General features: G+C 42.9%; 1 protein-coding gene across 1 annotated transcript in view; it reads right to left on the bottom strand.

The window, feature by feature from the left end:
• The window catches only part of ITGA11 (integrin subunit alpha 11), a 148,734-nt gene that overhangs the window by 103,063 nt on the left and 22,116 nt on the right, over positions 1 to 23,555 (bottom strand). Inside the window, exon 2 of the mRNA XM_003929689.4 lies at positions 16,553 to 16,664. Within this exon, the coding sequence (XP_003929738.3) occupies positions 16,553 to 16,664 (112 nt within the window). The remainder of the gene's footprint in view (positions 1 to 16,552; positions 16,665 to 23,555) is intronic.

The raw sequence follows: 23,555 nt of genomic DNA, 5'->3' as shown, positions 1-23,555 counted from the left end.
GTGGATGCAATGGGTGGGACCCTGCCTACCTGAGGTACCAGTTCTCTCCCACGGTGCTCCAGGCAAAAGCTGCCAGGACTTGCTTCCGTCGTATCTTTCTGCTCTTCTATGCCCAACCTCCAAGACCGTGTTCAAATGCCCTCTTCTATGGAGCCCTCCCAGAGACCCCAGGCACAGCGATTTCTCATTTCAGAGTCTGGCCAGGTTTCTGCTGTGAGGAAGGTGCTGTGCTGACTGCTCTTGGGCTACAGGGAGATGAAGTTGGGGTCCAATGGGGGGAATGGGCCATGGGCCTCAGTGACTCCAACACAAAGTGGGAAGTGACATGTGTCATCAGAGAAAAGGCTTGGGGGGGGTAAGGTCATTTTAGGCTAGGAGAAAGATTCAGAAAGCCTTCGTGGAGAAAGTGGCCTAAAAGATGCATATAATTAATACCAGGTCATAGTTTGTCTTGCATTGGTTTTAAATTATTTCAAGGGTATTAATGTTGCCTCCTTAATTGGTCCATGACTTGAGAGTGAAACCATGTTTTACCCATACCAATATTTTGTTGAGTCTAGTAAAATTCATTAACAGATGCCTAATAAACAAATATTGGTCAAAATAAATTCTATCTCAGAAAAGTCAGTTCAATTTAATCTTTGACCTTTCATACCACGTAAACAACATGGATGTCATGTGTCTTATGTCTGAGCTGGTTGAAAGAGGCTCAAATCCTTAATTCAGTCTGTCAAAGTAAGTTCTTTGAGCACCTACTAAATGCCCTACTATTATACCTCTGCCTTCAGGAAGACAGATAATAATACAGGCAGTTACTATCCAATTTGATAAATGCCATGAAAAGGAAAACACAGAATTCTGTGGGGGCAGCTTATATAGTGATGGGAAGGGATGGTTAGAGAAAGTTTCTCAGAGGAAAACCAAGTAGGATTTGTGGCGGGGGTACACACAAGTGACATCTAAGTAGATAAAAGAATATGAAAGAGGACTTTCAATTCTAGCCATAAACAACTATGTAAATTGCACAACTATTTTCAGGCACTGGACAGCAATCAAAGCAGAGCTCAGTACTTGCAAGAAGCTGAACCCCTGTTCACCCCAGCTTTCCCTCTGAGGGCATTTTCCTTGCTGCAGCACAGGGAAATGAAAACAGAGAGTAGCCATCTTACTGAATAGAGAAAACAGGGATTGGAGCTGGGGCTGCAAAGATGACTAGGATTTGGGAGGGGCAGGATACTAGAAAGGAGATAGCAGCAGGAAGAGTCTCAAAAGCTCTGTTAAAATTACGCTCAGATTCTTGGCTGACTCCTAAGCTGTGTATGCATAGTGTGATCCGCTGGAAAAATCTATCAGAAAATAGCCAGTGGGAGCAGAGATTTTTAGAGGTTGCCTCCTAGTCTTGGAGGGAGGTGGTGGGGTTCATGCCCAGTCCAAAAGGAGAGACCTTAGTGAATACTCGGCTTTCATTTGAGCACCCAGAAAATCTATGCTCTAAGAGTAAAGACCACATCTTAGAAATAAGGGCAAAACTAGGTTAGACCTGTCCTGATCAAGGCCCAAACAATACCTTGGTAAGATCTAGATGATTTCACCAGTAATTTAGCTGACTCTCAAAAGAAAACATAACTTTCTTTAAAGGAAGGTAACGTAATCTATTGCTTCTATGATGTAGCATCCACAACGTTAACAATATTTACTAAATAAGTAAATACTCAGGAAACAATGGATAACCATGAGATAAAATAGTCACTAGAAGCAGATCACAGATGGTCCAGATATTGGAGTTAACCAACCAGAACTTCAAAATAATAATTAACATGTTAAAGTAAACAGAATAAAAGATGGACGAATGGGATCCAGAAAGATTATTGTGACAGAATTAGAATCTGTAAAAAAAGAATCCAGTGTAAATTCAGGAGCAAAATAAAATATTTGTAATAAAGGGTATATCAAATGGGGTTAGCCCCACACTGGATACAGCAGAAAGCTGGTTTAGTGACCCTGAAGACAGATGATTAGAGGATATCTACATTGCAGTATAACAAGAGAAAAGTAGAAAAAAAATGGAAATAAAATAAAAAATAAAAAAGTGGAATAAAAAAGAATATGAGAAACATGGCAAGAAGGCCTAACATACACACAGAATTGATGTTTGAAAAGAAAAGGAGAGAAGAATAGGGACAAAAGCTATATTTTAAAAAATGAAGGTAGAGAGTTTTCCAAATCTTATTAAAAACATCAATGCAGATGCAAGAAGTTTTGGAAACCTTAAGCAGAACAAATACAGAAAAACCTACATTTAGATACATTACAGTCCAACTGCTGACATTAAAGGCAAAGAAGAAAACAACCACAGGAAAATGATATATTACATTCAAAAGAATGATAAAACAGATGGTTGACATCTCAACAGAAACTGCAAAGCCAAAAGAATGGAACAACATCTTAAAATGCTAAAAGAAAAACTAGATAAGAAATACTTAAAAAATTAAGGTGAGATCCAAGATGGCCATTTAGGAACAGCTCAGGATTGCAGCTCCCAGTGAAAGTGCAGAGGGTGAGTGGATGCCACATTTCCAGACGGATTTTTATTGCCCACAGACCAGGAGATTCCCAGGCGGAGGAGCCCCATGGGTCGCCAGCGCGACTGTTTTGGCTGGCGCGGCTGTTTCCATCCCTGCCGCTGTTTTGGCCTGCGCGGCTGCTTTGCAGCACCCGGCACAGCAGTTCTCTGTACAAGATACACTGGTCCGGGTGCCCTTTTAGCTGGCGATTGGAGCCCTGGGAAGGCGCAGTTGCCCATTCATCTGAATAAAAAGGGGTCTGAAACAGGGAGCCAGGCCAGGAGATTCCCGGGCAAAAAAAAAAAAAAAAAAAAAAAAAAAAAAAAAAAAAAAAAAAAGCCCCCTGAATCTCGTCACTGCACAGGAAAGCACACAGATCCTGTACCTTTTCAACAGACAACTAAAACACCTGGGAGAAAGTCAACCGTTGAACTAAAAAACAAAAGGCTCTGAGGCAGGGAGCCAGGTGATCAGGCTCGGCTGGTCCCACCCCCACAAAAGAACAGCAATCAGAAACTCTTTGGATTGAGAGTTTCACAGCAAGTGCAGCTGAACCTGGGACGGTCCAGCTCTTTGGGGGAGGGGCGTCCACAACTATGGAGGTAGTCTGCTGTTGCTGAGACAACCCGCTGTTGCCAAGGCAACTTGCCATTACAGTGAGAGTCTGCCATTACAGAGGCGGGCCACCAATGCTGAGACAGTTCTAACTACACCCATATAAACAGGACTGCAGGGAAGTTCACATGACAGCTGGGCAGAGCCCACAGTAGCTCAGCAAAGCCTCTACAGACACTGACTAGGCTGCATCCTTGCTGCACGGGGCAGCCCTGAAAAAAAGGGAGCAGCACAACGGAAACTCATAAAGCCTTAACTCCCTGGGACAGAGCACCTGGGTGGGTGGGGAGGGGGGGAAGGTGTTTATGAGTTCTGCTGCAGCAGACTTAAACGTGCCTGCCCAGCAGCGCTGAATGAAAAACAGAGCTCACAACTCAGCACTTGAGCTCATATAAAGGACAGATTGTCTCCCCAAGCAGCTCCCTGACCTCCATATATCCAAAGAGTCACCTAATAAAGGAGAGATCCGACTGACATTTAGCAGGCATCCTTCTGGGACAAAGATAGCAGAAAAAGAAACTGGTAGCAACCATTACTGTTCTGCAGCTGCTGCAGGTGATCCCCAGGCAAGCAGGGCCTGGAGAGGACCTCAGCAGTCCTACAGCAGAGGGGCCAGACTGTTAGAAGGAAAGCTTAAAAAAAGAAAAAGAAGTAACTTCAGCATTCACGAACTAGAAGCTCACTCAGAGACCCAATCTGAAAGACAGTAACTACAAAGACAACAGGTGGATAAACCCACAGAAATGGGAAGAAACCAGCACAAAAAGGATGAAAACTCCTGAAACCAGAACATCTCTCCTCCTAAAAGGGATCACAACTCCTCACCAGCAAGGGAACCAGACACTGATGGAGAAGGAGTGTGATGAAATGACAGAATCAGACTTCAGAAGGTGGATAGTAAGAAACTACAGTGAGCTAAAAGAACATGTTCTAACCCAATGCAAAGAAACTAAGAACCTTGAAAAAAGATTTGATGAAATGCTAACGAGAATGGACAAATTGGAGAGGAATATAAATGAATTGATGGAGCTGAAAAACACAACACGAGAACTTTGTGAAGCATGCACACATTTCAACAGTCGAATTGACCAAGCAGAAGAAAGGATATCAGAGGTCGAAGATCAACTCAATGAAATAAAATGAGAAGGCAAGATTAGAAAAAAAAAAAAAAAAAAGGGTAAAAAGGAATGAACAAAGTCTCCAAGAAATGTGGGACTATGTGAAAGGACCTAATCTATGTTTGATAGGTGTACCTGAATGTGATGAAGAGAATGAATCCAAGCTGGAAAATACTCTTCAGGATATTATCCAGGAAAACTTCCCCAACCTAGCAAGGCAGGCCAATATTCAAGTTCCAGGAAATACAGAGAACACCACAAAGATATTCCTCAAGAAGAGCAACCCCAAGGCACATAATCATCAGATTCACCAGGGTTGAAATGAAAGAGAAAATGCTAAGGGCAGCCAGAGAGAAAGGTTGGGTTACCCACAAAGGGAAGCCCATCAGTCTCACAGCAGATCTCTCAGCAGAAACCCTACAAGCCAGAAGAGATTGGGGGCCAATATTCAACAACCTTAAAGAAAAGAACTTTCAACCCAGAATCTCCTATCCAGCCAAACTAAGTTTCATAAGTGAAGGAAAAATAAAATCCTTTGCAAACAAGCAAGTACTCAGAGATTTCATCACCATCAAATCTGCTCTACAAGAACTCCTGAAAGAGGCTCTACACATATAAAGGGACAACCAGTACCAGCCACTCAAAAAACATACCAAATGGTAAAAGAGCATCAACACAATCAAGAATCTGCATCAACTAACCAATAAAACAGCCAGGTAGCATCAAAATGACAGTGTCAAATTCACACATAACAATACTATCCCTAAATGTAAATGAACTAAATGCCCCAATCAAAAGACACAGACTGGAAAATTGAATAAAAAGCCAAAACGCATCAGTGTGCTGTATCCAGGAAACCCATCTTACATGCAAGGATACACAAAGGCTCAAATTAAAGGGATGGAGGAAGATCTACCAAGCAAATGGAGAGCAAAAAAAAGCAGGAGTTGCAATTCTCACCTCTGATAAAATAGACTTTAAAGCAACAAAGATCAAAAGACACGAAGAAGGACATTACATAATGGTAAAAGGATCAATGCAACAAGAAGAGCTAACGATTCTAAATATATACGCACCCAATACAGGAGCACCCAGATACATAAGGCAAGTTCTTAATGACTTACAAAGAGACTTAGACTCCCGCACAATAATAGTGGGAGACTTTAACACCCCATTGTCAATATTAGACAGATCAACCAGACAGAAAATCAACAAGGATATCCAGGACCTGAACTCAGACCTGGACCAAGCAAACCTAATAGACATTTACAGAACGCTCCACCCCATATCCACAGAATATACATTCTTTTCAGCACCACATTACACCTACTCTAAAATTGGCCACAAAATTGGAAGCAAATCAATCCTCAGCAAATGCAAAAGAATGAAAATCATAACAAACAGTCTCTCAGACCACAGTGCAATCAAGTTAGAACTCAGAATGCAGAAACTAACTCAGAACCACACAGCTTCATGGAAACTGAACAACTTGCTCTTGAATGTTGACTGGATAAACAATGAAATGAAGGCAGAAATAAAGATGTTCTTCGAAACCAACAAGAATGAAGACACAGCATACCAGAATCTCTGGGACACATTTAAAGCAGTCTCTAGAGGAAAATATATAGCAATGAGTGCCCGCATGAGAAGAAAAGAGAGATCTAAAATTGACACCCTATCATCAAAATTGAAAGAGCTAGAGGAGCAAGATCAAAAAACTCAAAACCTAGCAGAAGACAGGAAATAACTAAGATCAGAGCAGAACTGAAGGGGATAGGGACACAAAAAACCCTTCAAAAAATCAACAAATCCAGGAGCTGGTTTTTCGAAAAGATCAACAAAATAGACAGACCACTAGGCAGATTAATAAAAAAGAAAAAAGAGAATAACCAAATTGATGCAATAAAAAATGATATAGGGGATATCACCACAGATTCCACAGAAATCCAAACCATCATCAGAGACTATTACAAACAACTCCATGCACATAAACTAGTAAACCTGGAAGAAATGGATAAATTCCTGGACACCTGCATCGTCCCAAGCCTAAACCTGGAAGAAGTCGAAACCCTGAATAGACCAATAATGAGGTCTGAAGTCGAGGCGGCAATTAAGAGCCTACCATCCAAAAAAGCCCCAGTTCCAGATGGGTTCACACCCAAATTCTACCAGACATACAAAGAGGAGCTGGTACCATTCCTTCTGAAACTATTCCAGGCAATCCAAAAAGAGGGAATCCTTCCCAAATCATTTTATGAGACAAACACCATCCTGATACCAAAAGCCGGCAGAGACTCAACAAGAAGAGAAAACTTCAGGCCAATATCCATGATGAACATAGATGCAAAAATCTTCAATAAAATACTGGCAAGCCGATTGCAACAGCATATCAAAAAGCTTATCCACCATGATCAAGTAGGATTCATCCCAGGGATGCAAGGCTGGTTCAACATACGCAAGTCCATAAATGTAATTCACCACATAAACAGAACCAAAGACAAAAACCACATGATTATCTCAATTGATGCAGAGAAGGCCTTTGACAAAATTCAACAGCCCTTTATGCTAAAAACCCTCAATAAACTAGGTATAGACAGAACGTATCTCAAAATAATAAAAGCTATTTATGACAAACCAACAGCCAATATCAGACTGAATGGACAAAAACTGGAAGCATTCCCTTTGAAATCTGGCACTAGACAAGGATGCCTTCTCTCACCACTCCTATTCAATATAGTACTGGAAGTTCTAGCCAGAGCAATCGGGAAAGAAAAAGAAATAAAGGGTATTCAAATAGGAAAGGAGGAAGTCAAATTGTCTCTATTTGCAGACGACATGATTGTATGTCTGAAAGACCCCATTGTCTCAGCCCAAAATCTCCTGCAACTGATAAACAACTTCAGCAAAGTCTCAGGATACAAAAATCAACGTGCAAAAATCACAAGCATTCCTATACGCCAGTAACAGACTTAAATAGAGCCACATCAAGAACGAACTGCCATTCACAATTGCTACAAAGAGAATAAAACACCTAGGAATACAACTAACACGGAACATAAAAGACCTCTTCAAGGAGAACTACAAGCTACTGCTCAACGAAATAAGAGAGGACACAAACTGATGGAGAAACATTCCATGTTCATGGTTAGGAAGAATCAACATCGTGAAAATGGCCATACTGCCCAAAGTAATTTATAGATTCAACGCTATCCCCATCAAGCTACCAATGACCTTCTTCACAGAACTGGAAAAAACCACCTTAAACTTCATATGGAACCAAAAGAGAGCCTGCATAGCCAAGTCAATTCTAAGCAAAAAGAACAAAGCAGGAGGCATCACACTACCGGACTTCAAACTATACTACAAGGCTACAGTAATCAAAACAGCATGGTACTGGTACTAAAACAGAGATATAGACCAATGGAATAGAACAGAGACGTTGGAGGCAATGCCACAGACCTCATCTTTGACAAACCTGACAAAAACAAGCAACGGGGAAAGGATTCCCTGTTTAATAAATGATGTTGGGAAAACTGGCTAGCCATGTGCAGAAAGCATAAACTAGACCCCTTCCTGACACCTTACACTAAAATTAACTCCAGATGGATTAAAGGCTTAAACATAAGGCCTAACACCATAAAAACTCTAGAAGAAAATCTAGGCAAAACCATTAAGGACATAGGTGTAGGCAAGGACTTCATGACCAAAACACCAAAAGCATTGGCAACAAAAGCCAAAATAGACAAATGGGACCTAATCAAACTCCACAGCTTCTGCACAGCAAAAGAAACAGTCATTAGAGTGAATCAGCAACCAACAGAATGGGAAAAATTTTTTGCAGTTTACTCATCTGACAAAGGGCTGATATCCAGAATTTACAAAGAACTAAAACAGATCTACACGAAAAAAAACAAACAAGCCCATTCAAAAGTGGGCAAAACATATGAACAGACACTTTGCAAAACAAGACATACATGAGGCCAACAAACATATGAAAAAATGCTCATCATCACTGGTCATTAGAGAAATGCAAATCAAAACTACATTGAGATACCATCTCATGCCAGTTAAAATGGCGATCATTAAAAAATCTGGAGACAACAGATGCTGGAGAGGATGTGGAGAAATAGTAACACTTTTACACTGTTGGTGGGAGTGTAAATTAATTCAACCATTGTGAAAGACAGTGTGACAATTCCTCAAGGACCTAGAAATAGAAATTCCATTTGACCCAGCAATCCCATTACTGGGTGTATATCCAAAGGATTATAAATCATTCTACTATAAGGACACATGCACACGAATGTTCACTGCAGCACAGTTTACAATAGCAAAGACCTGGAACCAACCCAAATGCCCATCGATGATAGACTGGATAGGGAAAATGTGGCACATATACACCATGGAATATTACACAGCCATCAAAAACGATGAGTTCGTGTCCTTTGTAGGGGCATGGATGAACATGGAAGCCATCATTCTCAGCAAACTGACACAGGAGCAGAAAATCAAACACCACATGTTCTCACTCACAGGCGGGTGTTGAACAACGAGAACACATGGACACAGGGAGGGGAGCACGACACACTGGGGTCTGTTGGGGGGAAATAGGGGAGGAACAGCGGCAGGTGGGGAGTTGTTGGGGGGATGGCATGAGGAGAAATGTCAGATATAGGTGAGGGGGAGGAAGGCAGCAAATCACACTGCCACGTGTATACCTATGCAACAATCTTGCATGTTCTTCCCATGTACCCCAAAACCTAAAATGCAATTTAAAAAAATATATATATATAAAATTAAGGTGAGATTAAGATTTCTTCAGACAAACAAACAAAAACAAACAGAAAACCTAACTCCCAAGGCTGAAAGAACTATTGTGAGCAGGCTTACACAACAGAAATACTAAGCAGAGTTCTTGGGTAAAAGAAAATTATCTCAAATGAGAGGACAGAATTATATGAACAAGATGAAGAACACCAGAAAAGGTAGCTATGTGGGTAAGTAGAGATAAATACAAACAGTTTAAAGCAACAATAACAATAATGTCTTGTGAAATTTATAACATATGCAAAGGTAAAATATACGCCAACGATAATACTAAGGATAGGACAGGGAACAGGAATCTAACTCTTGTAAAGTTCTTGTGTTACTTAGAAAGTGGTAAGAATACTAATTGCAAGTAGGTTGTAAAGCTCTATTAGAAATGAAAATGGAGACATTACAGCTGACACCACAGAAGTATGAGAGACCATTCAAGACCACTATGAACACATATGCAAGCAAACTAGAAAATCTAGAGGAGATGAATAAATTTTTAGAAGAATACAACCAGCCTAGCTTGAATAAGGAAGAAACAGCAATTGTGAACAGGCCAATCACAAGCAGTGAGACTCAATCAGTAATTTAAAATTTTGCCAACAAACATCTAAGCATTTAAATTATACAGCATCTCTTTTGACCACCGTGGAACTGAATTAGAAATATAATAGAGAGACAACTAGGAAATATCCAGATAGTTGGATATTAAAAACACATTTCTAAATAACCCAAGGTCCAAAGAAGAAATCATGTGAGAATTAGAAATTATTTTTAACCTGAATGGTAATGAAAACATCAAAATATGTAGGATGCAGCTAAAGCAATGTTAGAGGAAATACAGAGCCTTATATGCATATTTTAGAAAAGAAAAAGGGTCATGAAGTCAACAATTAAAGAAGCTATAAAAAGACAAACTAAATTCAAAAAATGGAATAATTAAAATAGTAGAAACCAATGAAAGAGAAATCAGAGATTCAACAGAGAAAATCAATAAAGCCCAGAGCCTATCCTTAGAAAACATTAATAAAATTAACAGACCCATAGCAAGACTGATCAAAAACAAGATGGACAACAGAAATTACCAAAAAGAGAAATGAAAAAGAGGATCTATAGATCATATAGACTTTGAAAAGATGATAGGAAGCTAATTCAAATATTTGCGGATAAAATTTGAATGAAATGTACGAATTACTTGCAAAACCCAAGTTATTAAAATTAACAGAAGAAGGAATGGCAAATCCGAATAATCACTTATCTTTAAGAAGTTGAATCTATGATGAACAATCTTCCCACAAAACAACCCTAGAAATGCTGTACATTTAAAGAAGCAATAATATAGATATTATGTTCTACCAGAGAACAGAAAAAGTGAAAACATTTCTCAGCACATTTTATGAGGTCTGAATAACTGTAATATAAAAACTTGATAAGGGCATTTCCAAAAAGAAAATTTACAGGTCAAAATATCTCATGAAACAAAACAGATACAAATACCCCAATAGAAACAAAAGTCCTGAGAATATGTACATGGAAGTATACAGAGTGACCAAATGAGGTTTGTCTCAGGAATGCATTTGGTTTAATGTAAAAAATAAATCAATCAATGTAATTAACCATATTAACAGAATGAAGGAGAACCATGTGTCAGTTGTTGCAGAAAAATCATCTGATAAAATTCAGCATCTGTTCACAATTTTTTAAAAACCAACCTCAGAAAACTATGAATAGAAAAAAACTTCTTTAATCTGAAGATATCTACAACAAATAAACTAGAGGTAACATTTAATTATGAAATATTGGAAAATTTTTACTATAATAGCAGAAATAAGAAAAGCATATTCAGTATAACCACTTATTTTTGACCTTGCACTGAAGATCCTAGCAAGTGCAATTAGAAAAATAAATAAAGGTAGGAAAATTGGAAAAGAATAAACAAAACTGCTATTGTTTCAGATGATCCGATTGTATATATAAAGTCCAAAGGAATCCAAAAGCAAGTTATTAGAAATAATAAATGACTTTAGTAAAGTTGCTGGATGTATTGTAAATATACAAAAATCAATTGTATTTTTATATATTAGTAAAAAATATTTAAAAATGAAATAGAAACCCAGTAGTGCCTCCACAGGCAGACGAGTGACCTCATCAAGCAGCTCCCTGACAACACAGCCAGGTAAACCCACAAAGATGGGAAAAAACCAGCTCAAAAAAGATGAAACCATCAAAGACCACAACCCCTCTTCTCCTTCAAGGGACCACAACTCCTCAGCAACACAGGATCACAGCATGACTGAGAAGGAGTGTGACAAATTGACAGAAACAGGCTTCAAAAGGTGGAAAATAACAAACTTTTCTGAGCTAAAGGAACACATTCTAACTCAATGCAAAGAAACCAAAAACGTTGAAAAAAGGTTAGATGAAATGCTAACTAGAATAACCAGCTTAGAGAAGAACATAAATGACTTGATGGAGTTGAAAAACACAGCACGAGAACTACGTGAAGCAAACACAAGTTTTAATAGCTGAATCGATCAAGCAGAAGAAAGGATATCAGAGATTGAAGATCAACTCAATGAAATAAAAAGAGAAGGCAAGACAAGAGAAAAAAGAATGAAAAGAAATGAACGAAGCCTCCAAGAAATATGGGATTATGTGAAAAGATCTAACCTACACTTGATGGGTGTACCTGAATATGATGGGGAGAATGAATCCAAGCTGGAAAACATGCTCCAGGATGTTATCCAGGAGAACTTCCCAAACCTAGCAAGGCAGTCCAAATCTCAAATTCAAGAAATACAGAGAACTCCACAAAGATATTCCTTAAGACGAGCAACCCCAAGGCAGATAATCGTCAGATTCACCAGGGTTGATACGAGGGAAAAAATGCTAAGGGCAGCCAGAGAGAAAGGTCAGGTCACCCACACAGGGAAGCCAATGAGATTCATAGCAGATCTCTTGGCAGAAACCCTACGAGCCAGAAGAGAGTGGGGGCCAATATTCAACATCCTTAAATAAAAGAAATTTCAACCCAGAATCTCATATCCAGCCAAACTAAGCTTCATAAGTGAAGGAGAAATAAAATCCTTTGCGGACAAGCAATTATTGAGATATTCTGTCACCACCAGACCTGCCCTACAAGAGCTCCTGAAAGAAACACTAAGCATGGAAAGGAACAAGTACCAGTCACTGTAAAAGCAAACCAGTTGGCAAAGACCAAAAATGCAATGAAGAAAATGAGCCAACTAATGGGAAAGAAACCCAGCCAGGAACAAAGTGGCAGGATCAAATTCACACACAACAATAGTAACATTGAATGTAAATGGCCTAAATGCCTCAATCAAAAGATGCAGACTGGCAAACTGGATCAAAAGTCAAAACCCATTGGTGTGCTATATTCAGGAAACCCATCCCACATACAAATACACATAGAGTTAAAATAAAGGGATGGAAGAAGATTTACCAAGCAAATGGAGAACAAGAAAAAGCAGGGGTTGCAATCCTAGTCTCTGATAAAATGGACTTCAAATCAACAAAGATCAAAAGAGACAAAGAAGGACACTACATAGTGGTAAAAGGCTCAATCCAAAAAGAAGAGCTAACTATCCTAAATATATACGCATCCAACACAGGAGCACCCAGATACATAAAGCAAGTTCTTAACGACCTAAAACGAGATTTAGACTCTCACACAATAATAGTGGGAGACTTCAACACTCCACTGTCAATGTTAGACAGATCAACAAGACAGAAAATTAAGGATATCCAGGACTTGAATGCAGAGCTGGACCAAGTGGATCTAATAGACATATACAGAACACTCCACCCGAATTCCACAGAGTATATATTTTTCTCAGCACCACATTGCACTTACTCTAAAATTGGCCACATCATCAGAAGCAAATCACTCCTCAGCAAATGCAGAAGAATGGAAATCATAACAAACTGTCCATCAGATCACAGCACAATCAGACTAGAACTCAGGATTAAGAAACACACTCAAACCCGCACAACCACTTGGAAACTGAACAATTTGCTTCTGAGTGTCAACTGGATAAACAATGAAATGAAAGCAGAAATAAAGACGTTCTTCAAAACCAATCTGAATAAAGACACAACTTACCAGAATCTCTGGGGCAGCTTTAAAGCAGTGTCGAGAGGGAAATTTATAGCAATAAATGCCCACATGAGAAACAAGGAAAGATCTAAAATGGACACTGTATCATCAAAATTGAAAGAGCTAGAGGAGGAAGACTAAAAAAACTCAAAAGTTAGCAGAAGACAAGAAATAACTAAGATCAGAGCTGAACTGAAGGAGACAGAGACACAAAAACCCTTCAAAAAAAATCAAGAAATCCAGGAGCTGGTTTTGTGAAAAGATCAACAAAATAGACCACTAGCCAGATTAATAAAAAACAAAAGGGAGAAGAATCAAATAGATGCAATAAAAAGTGATAAAGGGGATACCACCACTGATCCCACAGAGATACAAACCACCATCAGAGATTACTACAAACAGTTCTATGCACATAAACCAGTAAACCAGGAAGAAATGGATAAATTCCTAGACAGTTATACTCTACCAAGACTAAAACAGGAGGAAGTTGAAATCTTGAATAGACCAAAAACAAGGGCTGAAGTAGAGGCAGCAATCAATAGCCTACCAACCAAAGAAAGTCCAGGTCCAGACTGGTTCACAGCCGAATTCTACCAGATGTACAAAGAGGAGCTGGTTCCATTCCTTCTGAAACTGAATCAAACAATACAAAAGGAGGGAATCCTCCCTAACTCTTTTTATGAGACCAACATCATCCTGATACCAAAACCAGGCAGAGACTCAATCAAAAAAGTAAACTTGTAAACTTCAGGCCAATATCCATGATGAACTTCGACACAAAAATCTTCAATAAAATAGAAGCAAACAGATTGCAACGGCACATCAAGAAGCTTATCCATCACGATCAAGTAGGCTTCATCCCAGAGATGAAAGGCTGTTTCAACATACGCCAGTCCATAAATGTAATCCATCTCATAAACAGAACCAAAGACAAAAACCACATGATGATCTCAATAGATGCAGAGAAGGCCTTTGACAAAATTCAACAGCCCTTCATGCTAAAAACCCTCAATAAACTAGGTATGGACAAATGTATCATAAAATGATAAAAGCTATATATGACAAACCTACAGCCAATATCATACTGAACAGGCAAAAGCTGGAAGAAGTCCCTTCGAAATCTGGCACTAGACAAGGATGCCCTCTCTCACCACTCCTATTCAATATAGTATTGGAAGTTCTAGCCAGAACGATCAGGAAAGAAAAAGAAATAAAGGGTATTCAATTAGGAAAGGAGGAAGTCAAATTGTCTCTATTTGCAGATGACATGATTGTATATCTAGAAGACCCCATTGTCTCAGCCCAAAATCTTCTCAAACTGATAAGCAACTTCAGAAAAGTCTCAGGATACAAAATCAATGTGCAGAAATCACAAGCATTCCTATATACCAATAACAGACTTAAAGAGAGCCAAATCAAGAGCGAACTCCCATTCACAATTGCTACAAAGAGAATAAAATACCTAGGAATACAACTAACAAAGGATGTAAAGGACCCCTTCACGGAGAACTACAAACCACTGCTCAGGGAAAGAAGAGAGGACACCAACAGATGGAAATGCTCATGTTTAGGAAGAATCAATATCGTGAAAATGGCCATACTGCCCAAAGTAATTTATAGATTTAATGCTATCCCCATCAAGCTACCAATGACCTTCTTCACAGAACTGGAAAAAACCACTTTAAACTTCATATGGAATCACAAGAGAGCCCGCATAGCCAAGGAAATCCTAAGCAAAAAAACAAAGCCGGAGGCATCACACTGCCGGACTTCACACTATACTACAAGGCGACAGTAATCAAAACAGAATACTACTGGTACCAAAACAGAGACATAGACCAATGGAACAGAACAGAGACCCCAGAAGAAGCACCACACATCTACAACCATCTGATCTTTGACAAACCCGGCAAAAACAAGCAATGGGGAAAAGACTCCATGTTTAATAAATGGTGTTGGGACAACTGGCTAGCAATGTGCAGAAAGCAGAAACTGGACCCTTACCTGTCACTTTACGCTAAAATTAACTCCAGATGGATTAAAGATTTAAACATAAAACCTAACATCATAAAAACACTAAAAGAAAACGTATGCAAAACCATCCAGGACATAGGCATAGGCAAGGACTTCATGACTAAAACGCCAAAAGCCATGGCAATAAAAACCAAGATAGACAAATGCGATCTAATTAAAATTCAGAGCTTCTGTACAGCAAAAGAAAACATCATTAGAGCAAATCAGCAACCAACAGAGTGGGAAAAAATTTTTGCAATCTACCCATCGAACAAAGGGCTAATGTTCAGAATCTACAAAGAACTAAAACAGATTTACAAGAAAAAAACAACCCCATTCAAAAGTGGGCAAAGGATATGAACAGACACTTTACAAAAGACGACATATATGAGGCCAACAAATACACGAAAAAATGCTCATCATCACTGGTCATTAAAGAAAAGCATATCAAAACCACATTGAGATATCATCTCATGCCAGTTAGAATGGCGATCATTAAAAAGTTGGGAGATAACAGATGCTGGAGAGGATGTGGAGGAATAGGAACACTCTTACACAGTTGGTGGGAGTGTAAATTAGTTCAACCATTGTGGAAGACAGTGTGGCGATTCCTCAAGGACCTAGACATAGAAATTCCATTTGACCCACAATCCCATTACTGGGTATATATCCAAAGGATTATAAATCATTCTCTTATAAGGACCCATGCACATGTATGTTCATTGCAGCACTATTTACAATGGCAAAGACTTGGAACCAACCCAAATGCCCATCGATGATAGACTGGACAGGGAAAATGTGGCACATATACACCATGGAATACTATGCAGTCATTAAAAACGATGAGTTCACGTCCTTTGTAGGGACATGGATGAACCTGGAAACCATCATCCTCAGCAAACTGACACAAGAACAGAAAATCCAACACCGCACGTTCTCACTCATAGGCAGGTGTTGAACAATGAGAACACGTGGACACAGGGAGGGGAACATCACACATGGGGGGACTAGGGGAGGGACAGTGTGGGGTAGGGAGGTTGGGGAAGGATACCATGGGGAGAAATGCCAGATATAGGTGATGGGGATGGAGGCAGCAAACCACATTGCCATGTATGTACCTATGCAACAAGTTTGCATGTTCTTCACATGAACCCCAGAACCTAAAATGCAATTATGTATGTATATATATGTAAAATAACCAAAGAAAAATGTGTACTGTAACTAGTACACTTGCTTTTCTCAGCAGTGTGGGTTAGGAATTCTGAAATTAATTTGTGTGTATCTGGGTGTGGGCGGCCGCTCTCACTCACCATTTATTGCCACTGATTTCGTGCTGCTGTACCGTGTAGCCAAAGAAGGCGGTCTTGGAGCCTGGGATGACTCGGGGTTTCCTGGTGTCCATGTTGAAGGTGTCCGTGAACCCTGAGGCGGGGGAAGAGGAGAGAGAAGAGAAGCAAGGGAGTCAGACCGGCAGAGGTGTAGGCCTTGGGCTGTGTCAGGACCCACTGGCAGGTCATGAACTTTGGAGGGTCTTGGCTGTGGGGAGAGCATGTTTCTTCATCTTGGGGAGTCCCTGGATGAGGTGGCTGACACGGTCCCTGCCTGGAAAGGCCCCCAGTCTGATGGGAGAGATCCCACCCCTGTCCTGGAGGAGCCTGATATGGTTTTGATGCATATCTCTTCCAAATCTCATGTTGAAACGGGATTCCCAATGTTGGAGGTAGGGCGTGGTGGGAGGTGTCTGGGTCATGGGGACGGATCCCTCATGAATGGCTTGGTGCCATCCCCTTGGTGATGAGCGAGTTCTCACTCTGAGTTCCCACAGCTCTGGCTGTCTAAGAGGGTGGGTCTCCCTGCTCTCTTTCTTGCTCCGACTCTTGCATGTGACACGCTGGCTCCCCTGTCTTTCCACCGTGAGTGGAAGCTCCCTGAGGCCCTCATCAGAAGCAGAAACTGGTGCCATGATTCTTGTACAGCCTGCAGGACTATGAGCCAAAATACACCTCTTTTCTTTTCCTTCTTTTTTCTGTGGCTCACTCTGTGACTCAGGCTGGAGTACAATGGCTCGGTCTTGGCTCACTTCAGCCTCTGCCTTCCGAATTCAAGTGATTCTTGTGCCTCAGCTTCCCAAGGAGCTGGGACTACAAGCACAGGCCACTGTGCCTGGCTGATGTTTATACATGTTTTAGTAGAGACAGGGTTTCACCATGCTGGCTGGGCTGTTTTCTTTATAAATTACCCAGCCTCAGGTATTACTGAAAGCCCCACAAAGAAAGGCCTGATGCAGACCCTGTACATGGATAGGGGAGAGATAAAACCTGCTCACATCAACCTGTTTTGACACTACCAATGACCTGCTGTGCACCCTTGGACAAACCTCTTAACCTCTCTGGTGCTGTACCACGTGCATCTGCCGAGTGAGGTTGATACTCGCTCATTCTCCAAGATCCTGTGAGGGCAAATGGTGGTAGATGTGAGGAGGCCCAGAAACCCAAAGTACTATACAGATGGGAGTTATTTTGTTCTTTCTTGTGATTCGTCCAAAGGGGAGAAGCACTCCCGATACTGCCAGTTTCCCTCCTTCTCCGTCACTCGTTCCTCCTGCCTGCTGCTTCTGGCTTTTGCTCGTCTCTTCTTTTTTTTCCTCCTCTCTCCTGCTCTCCCTTCTCTTCCCTCCTCCTGCCCTCATCACCCGCTTCCCTATCTGCTGAAGAGTCAGGGAACTGACATTCCCCCTCCCCTGCAAGCCTGAGATGCCAGTGGCCATGGGCTCCAGCACTGGGCTCCCCATTTCCCTCTAAACCAGCTGGCAGAGCTTCGTCTGGCTTCGGCAGGGGCTTCTGGTTGGCCGGGGCAGCTAAAGCAGAGCACAGAGAAAGCCCCACGACCCTTTTGCTCTGGCCCCAAGAGTCGCCCGTGTTTGTTTAAGTCACTGGCCAATTAACTAATTCTTCCTGGAGGGAAGACGGTGGAGCCAAATGCTTTACCTCTTTGGGCAAATCACAAGAAATAAAATAGCAACTCACATCTGTACAGCACTTGTGGCTTCTGGGCCTCCTCACATCTGCCATCCTTTGCTCTCACGGGACCTTGGAGAATGAGTGACTCACTTGGCAGATGCACTTGGTTACAGCACCAGAGAGGTTAAGAGGTTTGTCCAGGGGTGCACAGCAGCTCAGCGGTAGCATCAGAATTAGGACCTCACATACCTACTCTGTGACGCCTCCCCTCCACAAGGCGTTTTCAGGGCACATCTGGCCTTGATACCCATCCAAGTCACACCTCTTCCTGGTTGTCACCACTTAGAAGGCCACCAAACTTGGGATGCATTAAATACGAGGGGTGGGATCCTGCCATGAGCCAAAACCTTTAGATAAGTAAAAATGAATCGGCGGAATAGACCTTTTATCATTGTTGCCCCTTTCACATGCAGGGTACTTAATAAGTTTCAAAGACGATTCACGTGTATGTTCTCATTCGATCTCCGTGACAACCCCGTAGGGTGGGCCGCAAAGGGAAAACCAAGGGTCAGAGAGGGACCTGCCCATGGTCCCAAGCCCACTGGGTAGGGGCTCTGAATTTCAGGCTTGGATCTGTGAGTGCCCCACTCTCCTTTCCCTGGGCACCAATCCCTGTTCGGTATTCAAGGGTGAAGCCTTGAATCACCTACTTGAATAAAGTCTATTGTACAGAAACAAGTGATTTTTCCTACAGCACTGGCCCCCCATCCCGCCTTTTTAGGCTCAGTAAACAGATACAGCGGCCAAAAGTTCCATCATTAGAGTCATAGAATTAAAGTCCCCAGAGGTAAAACTGAGGGACCTACACGTAGGGACATTAGATACCTCTTATCTTATTGAACATGCCAATTGATCATTAGCATTTCCGGAGCACTGAGGAAAGATTCTGAGGTCAAGTCTGGCAAGAGTGTGACTCATAGCAGTCCCTGCTACGGGCACCGGGGAGGACAAGTGACTATGTAGCTGCCAACTCTGTCTTCGCCATTCCAATCTGCCACATGAATTAAGTGTCACGGCCCTGGAGTGGGGGTTGGAAAAGCAGCATATGTGGACCTGTCAGTGCCTCGCTTACAAAGCCTATGCCATGAATGAACTTAATAGCTTGGTTAGCAGCAGGCAGCCTTGGAGAAGAGGACTCTGATCAGGTGAGCGCAGGATCATGAAGAACACAGGTTCCCGCCGGTGAAGGCATGTCACAGAGGAGAGAGACAGGGAGGACCAATGTCACCTGTGCAGAGCTGGGAGCCGGGTGGGCACAGGGGTTTCAGAAGTAGTGTTGCAGTGGAAGAGAGCAGCTCGTTCTCTCTCCAAATCTGTCCCAGGAATGAACACACATACATACACACACACGTGCACAACTCATACACTCGCAGACATGCATGTATGCACGCACGTGCACACACACAGACACATGCATGCACAGGCCACATGCACCCTGATTGTGGACAGCACTTGGGCTTCCTGGTGTCCACTAGAGACTAGGTCCTCCCCTTCCTGCATCTGATCCCAGCGGGAGGAGGAAGGTATATTCTAGCTGTCAGGAAATCCAGACAACCTACCACCTCCAGGCCTACAGAGGGGTACAGGCCAGTGAAGATGAAGACACAGATCGTCCACCCCACAGCCTCTATCAGTGCTTCTTGTGCAACTACGGCCAGAGGGACCCTTCCAAGACCTGTTAGACCCCATCACCCCTCAGCTCCATCCCCTCTATCGATGACTTTCCCACCCCATCGAAGCCAAGGTAAAACTCCTCACTGCAAGGCCCTCCATGATCTCACCTCGTTCACTCTGCCCCACTAATTTCTATTCTCTCCTCCTTTGCTCCAGCCACACTGACCCTCACCGTCCTTCCAACATCAGACTCGTTCTCTGCTCAGTGTCTTTGCTGTGGCTGCTCCCTCTTCCTAGAATGCTCTTCCTCCCATTACCTGGAAGGCGCCCTCCCTCCAGTCTTAGAATCTCGGTTTCAATGCCATCTTGTCCATCAGCAGGCCACCACAGCACCCCAGGGATCCCTTCCTGCACCCCATTTTTCCTCATAGCACTTATCACAAACACATGACATTTATTTATTGTTACGTGGCTGATATTTAGAATATTCCTATAGTCTCTAAGTGCCACGGGACTCTGCTGTGTCCTCACTGCAGTTATCCTCCATGCCTTGAATGAAGGTCCAGCTTATAGATACTGATTGACTAAGGAGTTAGAGACCATGACCCTCATTTGGCTGGGACAATCTCTCGCCTCTGTGAGGAAAAGGAGAAAGGAGGAACACTGACTGAGCACTGATATATTCCAGGCATGATTCCAGGCATCTAACCACTAGTTTTACATTAACAATTAAATCTCTGTGAGACAGATGTGATCACACCTCTGGGAGATTAAACAGTTTGCCCCAAATCACTCAGCTGGGAACAGATTAGCTAGAAACAATGACCACATAGCTTAGGGTGCCAGGGTGGTATGTTCTCTTTCCTCTTTAGATGAGCCTTTCATAAGAAGGACTCACTGGGGAGAAGGGAAAATTCTTTTCAGAGAAGAGGGTCTCCGCTTCCTGCTTGAGATCCCACCGCCTCTGCCTCTGGGTTCCAGTTGGGAGATTCAGTGGGAGAGAAAGTTGACCACCTGGGTTCCATCCTGTAGACATAGTGAGGTGCCCAGTGAGGGGGGGCTGGGGGCCCAGAGGGAGGTGGGACTAGTCCTAGACAGAGCCCCAACCTCACTGGGGACAGAATTAGTGAAATCTGGCCACAAGGAAGAGACTTTAAATTACGAAGTGCTGGTTTCTTGCCCAGAGACCAGTTGGTATTTGCTTCTGACCAAACCGAACCAACCAGAGAGTAGATTTCCTAAAAATGATGTCAGTCAAGTCCGTCTCCGACCTCAGGTCCTGACAAGATCTCTAGCCTCCTCCTTTTATGGTACATGGGTTTCATGTTTGGGAAATGTGCTTTTCTCAGAGACTGATGACCTCCAAATACCAATAAGACAAAATAAAGTTGTTTTGATGGGAATGAACAGACCGACTGCAGAGATGTTGGGAGCCTGGGTGGGCAGCGTGCCACTGTTCCGCTCTTGATATTGATGACAGAGGGAGCAAAAAACCCACAATTTCTGAGCCGCTCTCCTGTGGGCCATGGCCAAAGTTATGTCAACTGTTGCTCCCTTTCATAGAGTCTTGTCTTTCGAAAAAAGCATCAGTCAGTCTCAAGAAGGGATGGAAACCATAGCATCAAGCCAGAGCATCACTTGGGGCTCACAGATCTCAAAGCCACTCCATTCCTGGCAGGTTAAGGTGGAGGCCGCCACCTACCACCAGGCGGTGGTACTCAGGGTGGCTGGTCAATGCATGGCTAAGGCCATTCAACAGCTCTGTGGGAAGTGTTCACTCCAGCTTAAGGAGTGTCTGCTGTGCTGCTCCATTTCCCTGCTTCTCCTCCTCCAAAATGCTTCCCAGGGATCTTGGAAGGAAGTCCAAAATGTTCCATGTGGCCCCATGGCCCTCAGCCTTTCCCCAGCCTTGTCTTGTGTGAGTTTTCCTCTAGGTCCCTTTTCTGCTTCCCCAGATGCACCTCGCTTTCTCTGCCTCACGGCCTCTGCACACGCCATTGCCTTAGCCTGAGCTTCTCTGATGAGCTTCCCATCACCTTCAACCCTCAGCACAAATGCACGTCCTCCCCTGGCCTCCCCTGGGAAGCTTCCCTGATACCTTGATTACATCAGCGCTTGCTTAATGCTCTCATCACCCCTGTGCTTTACTATTGGGTGACTGGTGACCTCTCCTTTTCTTATCAGTCTGTAATTCTACTCCATGGATGTGACTGATTACTCTTATCTCCCACATCAGGACCCAGGCTCCATGAGGGCAGGATGGGGTCTGTTCGCTATTCATTGCTAGGTCTGGCACTTCGCACCAGGGATGAGTGGAGGGCAAGACAAGCAGAGAGGATGGGTCTTACCAGCTTGGGACAGTGGCTCACAGGAAGCACGTGGAGTGCAATGTGCCCTGTAAGCAGATGTCGTGTTTGTTACAGAGAAGGACCACATGGGCTGGCTGCTCAGGAAGCTTCTGGAGGTGTGATCCTGGCCTTGAAGGGCCATGTGGAGGAATAGGTAAAGAGGCCCAAAGGTGCTGGGCACGCTGTCCTGGTGCAAAGGTGGAGCCAGGAAAAAGAAGAGAACAGCCTACCTGGGTGGAGGTGCCAGGGACTGCCCGGCTCCTCCTGCCATCCTGCCAGGCTCCTTGAGAGTCAGGCCAGGCATGAAGAGAGGGGGGCTTTCGGTCCAGGGAGGACTTGGTTAGAAGCCTGGCTCCAGCACTCATTCACTAAGTGGGTGACCCTGGGAGTTACTCCCCCTTTCTGATTCTCAGTTTACTCATCTATAAAACAGGAATAATAACATCGGGAAAAGTGGTTGGCAAGAGTAAAGGGAGTAGCAAACCTCTGGCAGTGCCTGGTGCAGGGAAGGCACTCAATCTATCTTGGCTGAATTGAACCGGATCGTGATGTTCTCCGGGCTGGTCTCAGTGCTTTTGCCCATGCGGTTCACCCTGCCTGGAAGGCCTTTCCTCCCTTTATCCTACACTTCCAAGGCCTACCTCTGATGATACCTCTGCTACAAAGTGGTCCTTCCCCTGGGGCCCTCAGTGTGGGCTGCTCATAGCTCTGCCACTCCCTGCCTCGGATAACAGCTGCTTCCCCATCTGCCTTGCTCTCTTGGGTTATATGCTATTCAAGGCCAGATCCATGAATGGCTTTTATCTTTGCCCAGTACCTAAAAGATGCAGATAGATTTGCCTACCAGATTTCTCACCTTCTGAGAATCTGTTCTCAGAATCAGTACCTGTTGGCTCCTCCGGCCTTAGTTTACCTCCTAGCTCCCTGACTTAGGAACTGATAGTCCCCTACCCCTTAGATAACAATAATAAAAACAATTGCGCACATGCACAAAGCTCTTACTATGTACCAAGCTCTATTCTAAATGCAGTCAATGCTTATAACAATCTTTTGGAGTAAGTACATTATTATCCTCATTTTAAAGATGAGGAAACTCAGGCACAAAGAAAGTCAACAACTGGCCAAGGTCATACAGCTAGGAAGCTCCTGGATGAGTTTGAGGCCTCATAGGTCCCGTGCTCTCCAGCCCATCACCATTAGGCCTTCTTCCTCTCCCCTTTGAGCCACCCACTGTCCTCAGTCACTTGAGTCCTCCCTGGAGTGGCCTCACCCAGGCTGGTCTCCCTCCCACACACTCAAACTCATCCACCCCAGCCACATGCTTTAAGATC

This window comes from Saimiri boliviensis, chromosome 2 (assembly GCF_048565385.1).
Source record: "Saimiri boliviensis isolate mSaiBol1 chromosome 2, mSaiBol1.pri, whole genome shotgun sequence".
Lineage (NCBI taxonomy): Eukaryota > Metazoa > Chordata > Mammalia > Primates > Cebidae > Saimiri > Saimiri boliviensis.
The sequence above is the reverse complement of the archived record's forward strand: the minus strand, read 5'-3'. Positions and strand labels throughout refer to the sequence as shown.